We start from the raw sequence: 13716 nt of genomic DNA on the forward strand, positions 1-13716 counted from the left end.
ATCTAGAAGAAAATACGCATCTCACGTTAAGAGCCGCAAACCGTGTGCTCTCCTCCAATAAGGGAATTATTGATGCCAACGATACCATACAAAATTTTAGTTTTTGGATAAACTTGATTAAATGACAGATCAAGAATTGGCCTCCATCTTCCATTTTACCTGGGGATCAAGTAGTAAAGAGATTAGACCCCCTTCCCATGGTATTGAGGTGTAACATTTTCTATGGCTCCTCTGAGGGACAGAGAGTTCACCTCCTGTCTTAAAACTACTTTGTGAGTGGTCCCTGAAGAGGAGCCGGGAAGTTGTCGTCAAATTATCAGATAGCCACCCTGGATAACCTCTAATACTGATTCGTCTGTAGTTAGGGCCCTCCAGTTTTTGATAAATTGGGTAAGGCATCAATAAAGGGAGGTGGGTCTCGACAGTCCCATCAGAAGAACCTCTTCGCCTGGGGGTTACAATACGAAGTAATGGTGGATGTTGCAGAGGCTGGGTCCTGGGTCTATATACCTCTGTTTCTTATGTGGTGGCTCCTGAGGATGTTGATAATAAAAGGGCTGAGGAGGTGGTCTTGCCACATATCCTGGTCTATGTTGTTTCCTCTTGGGAGCAGAGGTATAGATGCCCAGCAAGCAAAGTGTTGTTCTTAAGTCTTTGAGGGGATGGAGACACTCATCTGTTTTCCTGTGCATTAGGGCAGATCTTGGATCATACTTGCACCTTTTTAGGGAAACTTGAGGATTGCAACAAGTGTCTCCTCATGACAACTGCCATAACCATACCCCTCTATGGAGGTATCTGCCATGTCCCCTGTGACTTAGTGTGAAGTTTTGGCCACCAATTTGCCCTCATTCAGTAAGGTCTGAAAGCCGGCTCTATCCTCCTCATGGAACTTGTCCTTAAACTCTAGAGATCTAGCATAATTGATATAATATTTGGCCAAGAGGGCCTGATGATTAGATACGCTGAACTGGAGGGAGGTGAAAGAGAAGACCTTTCTTTCCAGAAGGTCAAGTCTTGTGTACCCTTATCAGAGGAAGCAGCCTTTGGGTGCTGTTGCTTGGATTGCTCTGTAGCTGCCTAGCCACCAAGAACTCCCACCTTGGATGGGACAAAGTCGCACTACTTGGCCCTTCTAGGGGTGGGAGAACAAGCAGCAGGGGTGTACAAAACTGCCTTTGTTGGGTCCATGATGTCCCTCATTGATGGGGAGGGCCACTTTATTGGGACTGGAGAGCTGCAGAATGTCTAGCAAGCTGTGCTGAGATTCTTGAACTTCTTCCAGGTGAATTTGTAGCTCTGCCACTACCTTGTGCATAAACTCTTGGTATAGTTTAGTCATCCGGTAGAGACTGAATATGGAGTGACCACCTGATCCAGTTACTGTTCTGGGAGCAATCTAGTCATGGTAAGATCCAGCTCACCTTCCTCCTCCAAATACTCAGACAGAGTTGGTTGCATACAGACAGACAATGGCAAATAGGACTCCTGCACTGATCCTGGGTATCCAGCGTAGGGCTCCTAATATTGCCAGTAAGATGGATTCACTGGAGGAGGATGGCATGGGTTACCACCTGTCCCATGGCCAATCATGTCTGGTTGGAGGTTGGAACCCTGACCTCCTAGGGCTTCTGTTAGAGGCCACCTCTCCTCAGTGCTGCAGACACCTGTGGAGCCTCTGACTCATCAGAATAGAAGGCCGGATCCCTGGTGGAACTGATGGCTGCACTTCAAAGCTGGCAGGTGGAACGACTATCTCCTTGTGATAGACTCCTCCTCCAGAGTAACATCCTGGAATGACAGATCTGATAGGAGCAGTGAATGCTGACAGAGGAGAGCAAAGACATCATCGGGGGAGACATATGTCCCTAACTGTTCCAGAGTACAAGGGCGAGTCCATTGGTGGAGCTGGTCACCGTGGCTGTCTGATCTCTCTGGGGCTGTTTATTTACCGATACCATCTCAGTTGCCAAAGTGGATAAAAGCACAAGGAGCTAACCCCATGTCTCCACCACCAGAGCCAGTGTCAGAACTGTTGGATCCATACATTTGCATGCCTTCCTCTTTCCAAGAAGATTTAGTCTGGTTTAAGAACTCAGAGCTCGTGTGTGTTAGCTCTCATGACTGAGGGGGGTCATGGAGGGATCCCTTCTTTTTATGACAAGGAGACAGACTTATCCTTATGTCCATGAGAGTGCTTCATACTCTTGTGAATCCTTCTCTTAAGCTTAACAGACTTAGCCTCCACTCCTGAGCTCATGCTCAGAGGGGTGCTGCCCACTTGTTCAGGTTGATGTAAAGGGGTAGTCCCCCAGCCTAGATCTGATTGGGACTTCATTGCCTTCTCCATAAGGTATTTTCTGAGACTCAGTACCCACCCCACAAGAGTAAAAAGAGCAGCAGATGCTGCACTTGGCAGAAATGCGAGCCTCATCCAGTAGAGCTAGCATTAATGCTCCTCGGTCACAGAAAAGCAGCAAAGGTAAGTAACAGCTTTTGAATCCTGGGATCCTTGCATTAATCCCAGACTTCTCAGAGGAAAATCCCCAGGGCTGGGAAAAAATTCCATCTAACTATCTATGCTATACTCTGCTGTAATAACTACTAAAACCAATTCTTATAGGAGTGACACTAAAAAAGGAGATGAGGACACCAAAGATTCCAACTCAGACCACGACGCGACAAGAAAGAACTGGAGAGGAGTTGGCCTGCACCACCCTTTCTGCCCTTGGGTGGGAGCCCGAGGACAGCTACGGCCAGACACTGCCTGCAGGAAAATTATGGACTTAGCCACATGGTGCACACATGTATCGCACATGCAGGTTACACGTAGGGACCATCACTCATAGGCCCTATTTTTCATAGGGAAAAATTAGTGGGTGCTCCAAAACCACCAGCAGCCACGCTCCTCCCTCCTCACATCCTCTACCCTCCCCCCCACACCATGTCCCTGCTCCTCCCCCACCCAACTGTTTGGCAGCACTTAAGACTTTCCGGGAGGGATGGGGAGGAACGGGGACGCGGTGTGCTCAGGGGAGGAGGCGACAGAGCAGGGGTGGGGACTTGGGGGAAGGAAGATCGGGGGAAGGCAGTGCAGGGGCGGGAAGAGGTGGGGCCAGGGACGGGACGCACATCGAGCACCCATTGGGTATAGGGGAAGTCGGCGTCTATGCCATCGCTCAAAGAAGAACTACTCCTTATTCAAAGACAAAACATCCAAGACCCCCACTTGTGTGGCTACATCACTCCAAAGAGTGGTCTTGCACACTACTAAATCAGTCATCCAGAAATATCAGTGAAGAACCAGCCTACTTAGAGTTCTAAACCCCATGCAAATGGCACTATATTGAAGTTAGCACTTCCAGCTGTTTACTAAGAGAACTAAGGCGTGAAGAGGTCTTACCTTTTCAAATTCTACATCTATCTGGGAGAGAAGAGCTGGCTTCTCATCCTCAAAGAACATTCGCAAAGGGGGTCCAACATAGAGATACATGACGCCCAACAAGGTAATAGCAGCAGTCCTTACAGCCTGCCAAAACAGAACAGAAAGCACTTTAGACTTCAAACTAGACAGTGTTGAAGTTCCAAAATTAATTTACATTTACTCACTGGGTTAGTGGCAGCAAGAGCTGTCTTTACGTTGCTGATGAAAGCCTTAACATTCAACCTGAGAGAGAATATGAATATCATGAAATCAAGATAGCCCACAGGTCAACACGCAGGAGGCATCAGTAAGAGACAAGGCAGCTACAGTTAGTTATGGAAGTTATAATCTAACAAGTTTAAATTAACTACCAACAAAACTCCCCAAACCATCAGACATTTATATTTGTAGATAAACCTAAAAGTAGTGAGATAACAGAAAGCTATTTCCAAAGTTATATAATCTTTTTCAGTGAAATACTGCCCAAGACCAGTTTACTATAAATATGAAGGCAGCCCTCTTATTGCCTGAAAAGCTAGTCCATGAAGAAAAAATGGTTACATATATTGCAACAACAATTATTCTAGATGTTTTCAGTATGGATCCCACTGTAGGTGCACACATTCCCCATACACAAGACTAAATTTTTTTGAATAGCAATGTACCATGGACCTCCATGTGATCCTGTGTGAGGGCATAAAGAGTGGTTGTGACCCCCCCTTAAGTTCCTTCAGAATTTGAAGCTCTTGGTAGTGAAGAACTCTGAAAAGTGGGGACATGGGATCCACACTGACAACATATGGAAGAACTACAGGCAGTGTAGTTAAAGGAGAGGTTACTTACCTTACAGTAATGTGAGTTCAACATGTTTTTGTCCGTACTGCTGCTCCACTGTAGGATGTGCATATGTTTGTGCACTCTTAGAGACTGTAAATAATGCTCACAGGCCTGTGCAGAACAGCACCTCGTATTCCAAATGAGGGGATATAGGCAGGAGCAAGCTTGTTGCCACTCAGTTCCTTCATGGCCATGAAGCCAGAAACTTCACAGAAGACGGGAAGGAGGGTGGGAGGTGGAGCACCCATAGGAACAAAAACATTAAAAACTCTAGTTTCAGTAAGTAACTTCCCCTTTGAGTATATGCCCCCATGGGTGCTCCACCATAGGAGACTCTCAAGCAGTAATTGAAAAGAGAAGGTGAGTGCTGGGGAGGTAGGTCAAGAACTGTGTGGACAACTGCAACACCAAAAATAGTGCCATCTCTGGAAGCAGGTCAGATGGTATAATGCTTGGCAAAGGTATGACTAGAAGACCAAAGTCACAGTCCTGAAGATTTCTGCTATAGGAACGTCTTTTAGTAGAGCCACAGACATGGACTGAGCTCTAATGGGATGTGCTGTCAGTCTGTGGAGAGGCTGTACCTCAGTTCTTTCATAACAGGTAAAAATACAACCCAAAACCCACTTAAATAACCTCTGCTTTAAAATAAGGTGGCCCTTCATTCTTTCTGCAAAATGATAAAAATAATCCTGGAGAGGTCCTAAAGGATTTAATTCTGTCTAAATAGAAGACAAGGTCTAACATTCAGTGAATGAAGGCTTGATTCCTCTCTAGAGGAATGAGATTTTGGATTGAATACAGGAAGGCAAATCTCTTGGTTAATGGGATATGCTGATGAGACCTTAGGAAGAAAACGGGAATGAGGGTACAGTACAACAGTGTCCCTATAAAAGATGTATGGTGGTTCAGCCATGAGTGCCCCCAGCTCTCCCACTGTTGTTGCTAAAGTAATGGTGACCAGGAATTAAGTTTTAAAGGAGAGATGGAGGAGAGAGAGCAGGTAGCCATTGGTTTAAAGGGGGCTCTACTTAGAGCATTAAGAACCAGGCTGAGGTCCCACTTTGGGGCTCGGTGCCAGACAGGAGGATATAAATTGTATAGACCTTTGAGGAATCTGGCTGTGACAGGGTGGGCAAAAACCAAGAACCCCTGGATAGGCGGGTGGAAAGCTGTGATAGCAGCCAACTGTACCTTCACTGAGATGCCTCTCACTTTTAATTCTAATAGGTAGTTCAGTACCTTGGGAAGTGGAACTTCTGAGGCTTGGGAAGATGGAAGAGAGCACCAGAATGAAAGCATTTCCACTTCTGGAAGTCTTTTGGGTACCGGGCTTTCTACTGGACAAAAGAACCAACTTAACTGCATCTGAATAGGTCAATTCCATGGATGAGAGCCATTCAGGAGCCATGTCCTGAGGTTCAGAAAGGAACGGTTGGGGTGGATGAGGACCCCAAGTCATGTGTCTATAGTTCCTCAGTGGTAATCACAGGGGTGCCACCTCCAAGAGGTGGATGAAGTTTGAGTACTACACCTGTCTTGGCCAGACTGCTGCTATGCAAATAGCACTCTCTTTCCATGCATAACTTGAGAAGAGAGTCTTGAGGAATAATGGTATCGGTGGATAAGCATAAAGCAGGGCCTGAAGGTGTAACCTCCCTTGGAGCAAAAACAGGTGACATTTGGAGTTGTTCAGGGTGGCGAAGAGATCTACCTGTGGCAGACCCCAGGTCTGGCAGATACTGAAAAAGAGTTTGAGCTCCCAATCATGGTCTTGCCAAAAGCATCTGCTCAGGGAATTTGCAGTTGTATTCTGAAGACCTGGTAGACATATTCCCAGTGAATAGGTATATTAGCAAATACACCAGTTCCAGAGTCTTAGCAACTCTGCACATAAAGATTGGGATCTTGTTTTGTCTTGGTGGTTGATATACATCACCACTGTCCTGTTTAGCATTACTCTGACCAAGTGACCTTGTATATGATGGAGGAAGTACTGGAAAGCTTATCAAACTGCTCTGAGCTCCAGAACGTTGACGTGAAACAGCAATTCTTGCAGAGCAGGGATGGGCAAACTATGGCTTGGGGGCCACATCTGGCCTGCCAGCCGTTTTGAGCCAGCCCTCGAGCTCCCGCTGGGGAATGGGCTCTGGGGCTTGCCCCGCTCCAGTGCTCCAGCTGGAGAGAAGGGTCGGGGGCTGCTCCCCGTGACTCCCCAAAGCAGCCACACATGCCCCTTCCACCGCTCCAGCTGGGGAGCAGGGTCGGGGGCAGCTCCACGCGGCTCCTGGAAACAATGGCATGGCCCCGCTCCGGCATACCAGAGCTGCAGAGGCGGCACCTGCGGGTGGGGCAGCGTGCAGAACCACCTGGCTGTGCCTCTGCGCAGGAGCCGGAGAAGGGACATGCTGCTGCTTCTAGGAGCTGCTTGAGGTAAGCGCTGCACAGAGCCTGCACCCTTGAGCCTTTCCCCATGGCCCAACCCTGATCCCCCTCCCACCCTCCAAACCCCTCAATCCCAGCCCAGAGCACCTGCCTGCACCCCAAATCCTTCATCCCCAGGCCCACCCCAGAGCCCACACCACCAGTCAGAGCCTCCATCCCAACCCCCTGCCCCAGCCCTGATCCCACTCCAGCCCTCCAAACCCCTCAGTCCCAACCCAGAGCAGCTTCCTACATCCCAGACTCCTCATCTCCAGCCCCACCCCAGAGCCCGCTGCCCCCTCCCGCATCCTGAATTCCTCATTTCTGGCCCCATCCCAGAACTTGCACCCCCAACCAGAGCCCTCATCCCCTCCTGTACCCCAACCCCAATTTTCTGAGCATTCATGGCCTGCCATACAATTTCTATTCCTAGATGTGGCCCTTGGGCCAAAAGATTTGCCCACCCCTGTTATAGAGACCATTTGTCCTGAGCTGTATTTTCCTGCAACTGGGCTCCCCATCCTAATGGAGAAGTGGCTGAGGATTGACAGTGTGGGACATAAGAATGGGGTTCCCCACACAGCCCCTCTGTGGGTTCTACCACCACATAAGGGAATCCAACACCATTTGAGGCACTGTGACCCATTTGAAGAGGTTGTGTCTGGTTTGGGTTATATTCGATTCTTAACCACGTCTGAAAACATATGAGGTGTAATTCTGCATAAGGAGTCATGAACATAGAGACAGATGTATGACCCAAAGAGCTGAAGAGGCAAGCTCTCACAGCAGATTGTGGGCTGAACTGCAGTGCTCAGATTAGGCTGTAGGTGGTGGAAGAATCTTTCCCTGTATAAATAGGCTCTTGCTGTCATGGAGTCCAAAATGGCTTACAAAGTTTATCCTTTGTATTGGAGCTGGTATAGATTTTGTGAGATTGATGAGATGTCCTAGTGATTGGAACAAGGTTAACGCCTTGGTCATAGCTGACTAGACCTCTCAGTGTGATCGACTCCTGATCAACTAGTCCTCCAAATATGAGAATACAGAGATTCACCCATCGACTGAGGTGAGCTGTTACTACCGAAAAGTCCTTTGTAAACACACTGAGTTATGGAGAGTCTGAAGGGAAGAACTCATATTGATTGTGGTCTGTTTCTATTACAAAGCACAGGAAGCGCTTGTGTGATGGGTGGATAACTACTAGAAAGTAAACATCCTGTATGTAAAGGGCAACAAACCAGTCTCTTGGATCCAAGGATGGGAGAATAGTAGCTGGTGTCAACATTCTGAAGTACTGAGCTAGAACGTAGTTGTTCAAGTTCCTAAGGCTGCGAATTAGGCCTCACCCTCCATCTTTCTTGGGAACTAGGAAGCAGGTTGACTAGAATCCTTTCCTAATGAACTCTGTTGGAACCAGCCTTCTGGGGACAGTAGAGAAGAGGGATAGGACCTCTTGCCCTAAGAGGTTTCCATGAGAAGGTCCTTGAAGAGGGACATGGAGGGGTAGAGTGAAAGTGGATAGGGTAACTCTCTCTGGCTTACAGTATTAACCTGTCTGAGGTAAGGATTTCCCAGGAAGGTATGTAGTGGAACATCCAATCTCCAAAGAGAGAAAAATTGCCAAAACGGAATCCAGTGAACTGGGCTGATTGATACCCGTGGCAGAGGTGACAAAAAAGCACCGACTCCGGGGGTTGGGGGTGGGGTGGGGTGGGGATATGAGGATTCAGCCTGCAAGTGCCTGGGTGGTATCAGTAAGGGGACTAACAGATCTCCATAGCACTGGAGATTCAGGCTCATCTGAAGTGAAATCTTCAGGTAACAGAAACCTGGAAGGAGCTGAAGGGTTGTGACAGCCTATAGTGGAGTCTTGAATCAGTAACAAAGGTGAAGTCTGAGATGGAGGCTGCTGATGTACTGAGGTGGACACAAGGTCCTGTCTTACTTCAAAGCTTATGTAAGTAGTCAGTACCGAGTGATGTGTATCATGGTGCCATAGAGGATCAGGTGGTGCCATTGTGGTAAGTTGTCTGTAGACGAGACTTCTGACAGTACCAATGTGTCAGCACCGGACTCAGTCAAGCCTCTAAATTACCCTTTAAGGGATGTGAGGTATCCCAAGAGGAGGTCTTCATGGGGTGACCTACCTCTTCATTTCTCTGGATGGGGAGGCATGCTTCTTCCTCTAAGAGGTCTTCATGCCCGTTGATCAGCCTGCAATGTTGAGGCTGATGTACAGGCAGGGGGAAGTGGACCCTCCAGAGCGAAGGCATGTTGCATTAGGAGTTTTAGTTTAGCCTGCCTATCTTTTTGGGCTTGCTCTAAAATCCCACACAGACCTTGTGCTTTGACGGCATATGGAAGTCCCCTAAACACTGCAGGCAACTTGAATCTCTGTCACTGCAAGGGAAAGACCTTGCAGGTCTGGCAGGGTTTAAACCCTGGGGTCTTAGGCATAAGAATGTGCTCCAGCACAAAGATCTAGAAGTAGGAGGGGGGAAAAAACCCTTCAGGACCACACAATTTTTTTAAAAAAAGTAAATAAATAAGAAAGAAAAATAATGAATAAAGGTTTTCATGAGGTGAAAGAAAGGCAGGAAGCTAAAAGAGCTAACAATAATAGACTCCATTTTGAGCTGCAGGAGGTTGAGAAGGAACTTGTTGGCAGGCTCGCACCTCCCTATATCCCCTTGTTCAGAGCATGAAATGTTCTGTGAAGGCCCGGGACCTCAAGCACTACTTTGCAGTCTCTGATCAAGACAGCACAGGTGCACGCACATTCTATGATGGTGTGCCTATAGGGACATACGCTCAAGTAAGGAAGAACGGTTAATACTTAGTGTGTCAGTGTGGATCCCTGTAGGTGACTGGCAAGCACTATCCTCATTAGATGATGTGAATGAGGAGTTTCAGCTACATTAGTCCAGCAGTGATTGTAGTATTACTCTCCTGAACTTGGCATCTCCTCTGGCAGCTATGTCCAAGATATGTTTGACATAGGTCAGTGGTTTACTCCACGTCATCACCTTGCAGATCTGATGTGAGCACATCTGAAGCAGGCAGAAGACATTACTTCAACCCTGGTGCAGCAAGCCTTTATGTTTTGTGAGACAGGTTCACTCATGAATTGGTAACAGATACATCATGTGATCCAGTCTGACCTTTAGAATGCCCAGCTCTATTCAGAAATAGACAGGGCAATGGTCCGCTTTATATTAGAATAAAACCAGTGTCCTGGATACATCTAATGTGTGCAATTCCCCAGCCCACTCGGTATTGAATGTGATCTTTGGAAAGAGACAGGTAAATTAATGGATTAGTTTAGATGATATTCTGAGGCCTTCCTGGGGATGAAGTTCAGGTGAGGTCTTAGCTCAAAAAGTTCAATGAATAGAAGATTGTTGGGGGCGCAATAGATCTGGACAAGGAGACAAAGTCTGGAGATAAATGTGAAAAGGGAGGAACACGCAGTAGAAACAAAAGTGAAACTGTTTGAGCAGCATATTCCAAAAGCCTGGAGGTCTTTCTGAGTGCAGCCTTCATTGATTTGAGATCTACCATACCATTCTCTCACTAGAAGGGAAAACCTATAACGGCAGCAAGCCATAAAAGAGACCCAGTTTGGGTCTCATCTATCTCTGAGTTGCGAAGACTATGTATTAAGGTTATAACAATCAACAAGAATTCACTTTTATGTAGAAATCCATGATTAAATTGAGTCTTCCTGAGTAGTGATTTAAATCAATTTGATTTAAATCAAATCCACCCTGAATAGGAGTATACAGAAGTCCCATGCAGGAGTGGGTTCTCTGACTGGTGGGTAAGTGAGTAGCAGCCCTTTAAGAAGAGCCAGTACTGTGGGGTGAAAGAAGACCAAACATGAATGTAAAGCAGGCAACAAGCTGAAATGGCAAAGCGGACTTTAATAGAGCTGAGCTAAAGACTGGCCTGTCTGAGGTACAATATAATCAAGGTTCTGTGGTACTGAGACCTGCACTGGGTTCAGGCCTTTATGGGCTGCCCATATCAAGAACCTCTTTTCTGAATAATATGTTCTGGCAAAAGTTTTCCTGTCTTGTATCAGGATTTCCTGGATCTGCAGGGGGAAATCCCTGTCTATGATGCTTAGCCACTTCACCACCACATCATCGAATACAGTGACTTTGGGTCTGGATGAAGAACTTTGGACCTGATCTGGCAGTGATGGCATAAAGAGTCTGAGAGCCGATTGGACATCTGTAAATCAGAACTCTCTCAGAAAGCCTGGAGCCACCAGAGTGATCATGGTTTTGGTCTCGATTTTGGAAGTCACCCTGGGAGTCAGGGAATTGGTGGAAAGGCATAAAGTAAGCCTCTATTCTACTGCAGAAGGAAGACATTGGGTAGAGACTCTGGACTCAGGCCTCCTTTAGAACAGAAATCAACAGTTTGCATTTTTCTTGGTGCTAAACAAGTTTCTCATGGAGGATCCCTACTGATATAGAGTATCACTTCCATGACAGATCTGTGCAAGGAACATTCTGTCTGCCTGCTCAGGAAGTCTGCTAAGTTTTTGCACACTCCCAGGAGTTGAAGGACTATCAGTGTTACCTTATTCTAAAGTCACCAATTCCAGAAGTTGATAGCCATGCACTACACAAAGAAGCTAGGAGCTTCCCCCACCTGGAAGCTATCAGGTAAATACTGCAAATCTGTATGGTGCTGTACCTGTCCAAATTTTGAAGTGCTATACCTGTCCTATACAGTCCAATCTGATGGCTTGGAGCTCTAGGACATTTGTATGTAGCCCCATGTCATCTGTAGATGGTTCAGATGAGCTCCACAACCTGTTCCTGACACATCTGTGGTTAGTGTCTGTCATGAAAGGGGATGTTTGTGGGTTCCAACAACCAAGCCAGTTGAGCACTGACAATCTGGTACTAGGACCTTCTTACTGATCCAGTGTTTCACCTTAGAGCAACCAGTCATCCAAGCGGGGGTAGATATGAATGTCTTATCTCCTCCGATCAGTTGCTACCACTTTTAGGCATTTCATTAAAACCTTCTGTAGAAGTGCCAGTACCTTTTACTGATAGTGATATGATCCACTAGGAAACACAGGCACTTCCTGTGCGTTTGGTGGATGGCTACATGGAAGTACAAGTCTTGCAGTCTGAGGAAAGAGTTCATATGTGGGCCCAACAGACACTGCTACTGAAGTTCTCTAATCAGCAGTACGGGGATGCAGACACACCTACAGTGGAGCATCCTTAGGAACACTACTCAAAGAAACTAATCAGTATTCACTCATGACTTCCTTATTTTTTACTATAAGGATATATTAAACACTTAACCTGACCTACGAAGACATCCATATGACTGAATAACGGATATTGTATTGCTGTTAATCTTGTACTCACTCACCTTACATCTAAATTTAGGTTGCCAGCTTTCTTGCTGTGAAATGCCTAGTACACCCTTTGGGGTTCTAAGAGGAGAATGGGCCAGTATTCTTCTTGGCAGGTTGTCAGTGCCAGATGCACTCATTTACATGAGTAAATGCTTTTTGAAGCTCGTAGTTAAATGCTAATATCTGAGAGTTCTGCGAACAAATGCTTAGGTGCACTTGTCTCAGCAGTCTTTCAAAGAACAGCACAGATTCCACACTGACTTCTGTGGAGAAGCAGAATCTCAGTTTTTCCTACAATGAAAACTTGCATCCCAATTTTTCTATTCAATACCTTATTCTAAGACTTACCCAGAAAAGCCAAACTCTTTAATTGCATTTGAGAGCCAGTTCAGGGTTTCCGACTGGTTTTTAGGATTCTTTTGCGAGAAGGCCATGGACATAACCTGGAATAGAAAGGAAAATTCAAATCTTTATGGTCACTGATGGATCAGAGATAACACCCTCATAACAGAAGAGTGTTGGCATCTGCTAAGACTTTGCAGTGCTGTTAAACCATGATAAATAGGGATATATGCACAACAGATTAATAATCTACTGTAAGTAGAGGGTGGTTGCAATGAGGTATATATCTGAAGAGGAGACAGTTAGGAGCTACACTAGGCGGCCAGAGGCAATCTCCATTCATTCCTCACTGACCTGTTCAGCAGTCCATGGCAACAGACACGCTTCTGCTATTGCTGTCATTGCTTCTTTTGCATTACTCCCACATTTCACATCACCAATCTTGTCCACGAGACCATCCAGCACAACTTGGGCTGATGTTTTGGAAAAGTTCCCCTTCTGAGCAATCAGGGCAACTATATGAAGCTTCATTTGCATTACCTGAGAGGGACAAACAGCATAGCCATAACAGTAGGAAAGTAAATAGACTTGTGTGCTGCTATATGTTCTCGCCTGGACTACAATGCAGCTCAAATTAGCCTGAAGTACTGTCAAACCATCTCAGAAGACCCCAGTACAAATAGAATAAAGAGAAGGTTTACAGACATTATGGTTATTTGTAACTAGTAGGACACTAGTAACTAGAGCAACATCTTACAGTAACACTGCAAGTGTTTTAAAATCTTACAACCCACCATATTAAGATTTTGTAAATCACTTAGCTTGGACAGGAAGACTGTCAGATTCACTTTCTGGAACAAGTTTTTAACAATTTTCATCAATATATTTAAAAGTGCTTTACAAAGAAGGATGGAGGCAGAAACGTACAGGGAGGCTAACTTACCAGCAGTCATATCGCAAGTCAATAGCAGCATCATGTCTGCTGACTTCCTGTCTCGTGCTCTACCTACTGGACTGCCACGTCTTATTCAAACTTATTAGAAAGCATAATTTACTGCAAGTCCTGGGGTTTCACTGTTAAAGGCTTTAAAAAAATTTAGCCATGCCACTGTTGTGAAAAAAGGTGCTCCATCATTAAAACGGATATTCAAACTCCAAAGCGGATCTTAGAGGTGAGAAAATACAGCTCAAACAAAAGTGTGATCATCTTCCAGAGTGTTGTACAGGATTCTTTTCATGGAACATAACTATTTAAAATCCACATACATCCTTCGACCCATATTTTCAAGTTACATGGATC

At 45.9% G+C, this 13716-nt stretch overlaps 1 protein-coding gene across 9 annotated transcripts in view; it reads right to left on the reverse strand.

The window, feature by feature from the left end:
- CKAP5 (cytoskeleton associated protein 5) overlaps positions 1 to 13716 on the reverse strand; it is a 100038-nt gene that overhangs the window by 29595 nt on the left and 56727 nt on the right. For all 9 annotated transcript variants that reach the window (XR_012159412.2, XM_073348198.2, XM_073348196.2 and 6 more), the window contains 4 exons: positions 12771 to 12956; positions 12423 to 12517; positions 3610 to 3667; positions 3404 to 3529 (listed from right to left, as the gene is read on the reverse strand). Coding sequence is in view for 8 of the 9 variants with exons in the window: in XM_073348198.2 (XP_073204299.2) it covers positions 3404 to 3529; positions 3610 to 3667; positions 12423 to 12517; positions 12771 to 12956 (465 nt within the window). In the remaining variant the exon portion in view is untranslated. The remainder of the gene's footprint in view (positions 1 to 3403; positions 3530 to 3609; positions 3668 to 12422; positions 12518 to 12770; positions 12957 to 13716) is intronic.

The sequence above is a fragment of the Lepidochelys kempii genome, chromosome 6, assembly GCF_965140285.1.
Source record: "Lepidochelys kempii isolate rLepKem1 chromosome 6, rLepKem1.hap1, whole genome shotgun sequence".
NCBI classification, from domain to species: domain Eukaryota; kingdom Metazoa; phylum Chordata; order Testudines; family Cheloniidae; genus Lepidochelys; species Lepidochelys kempii.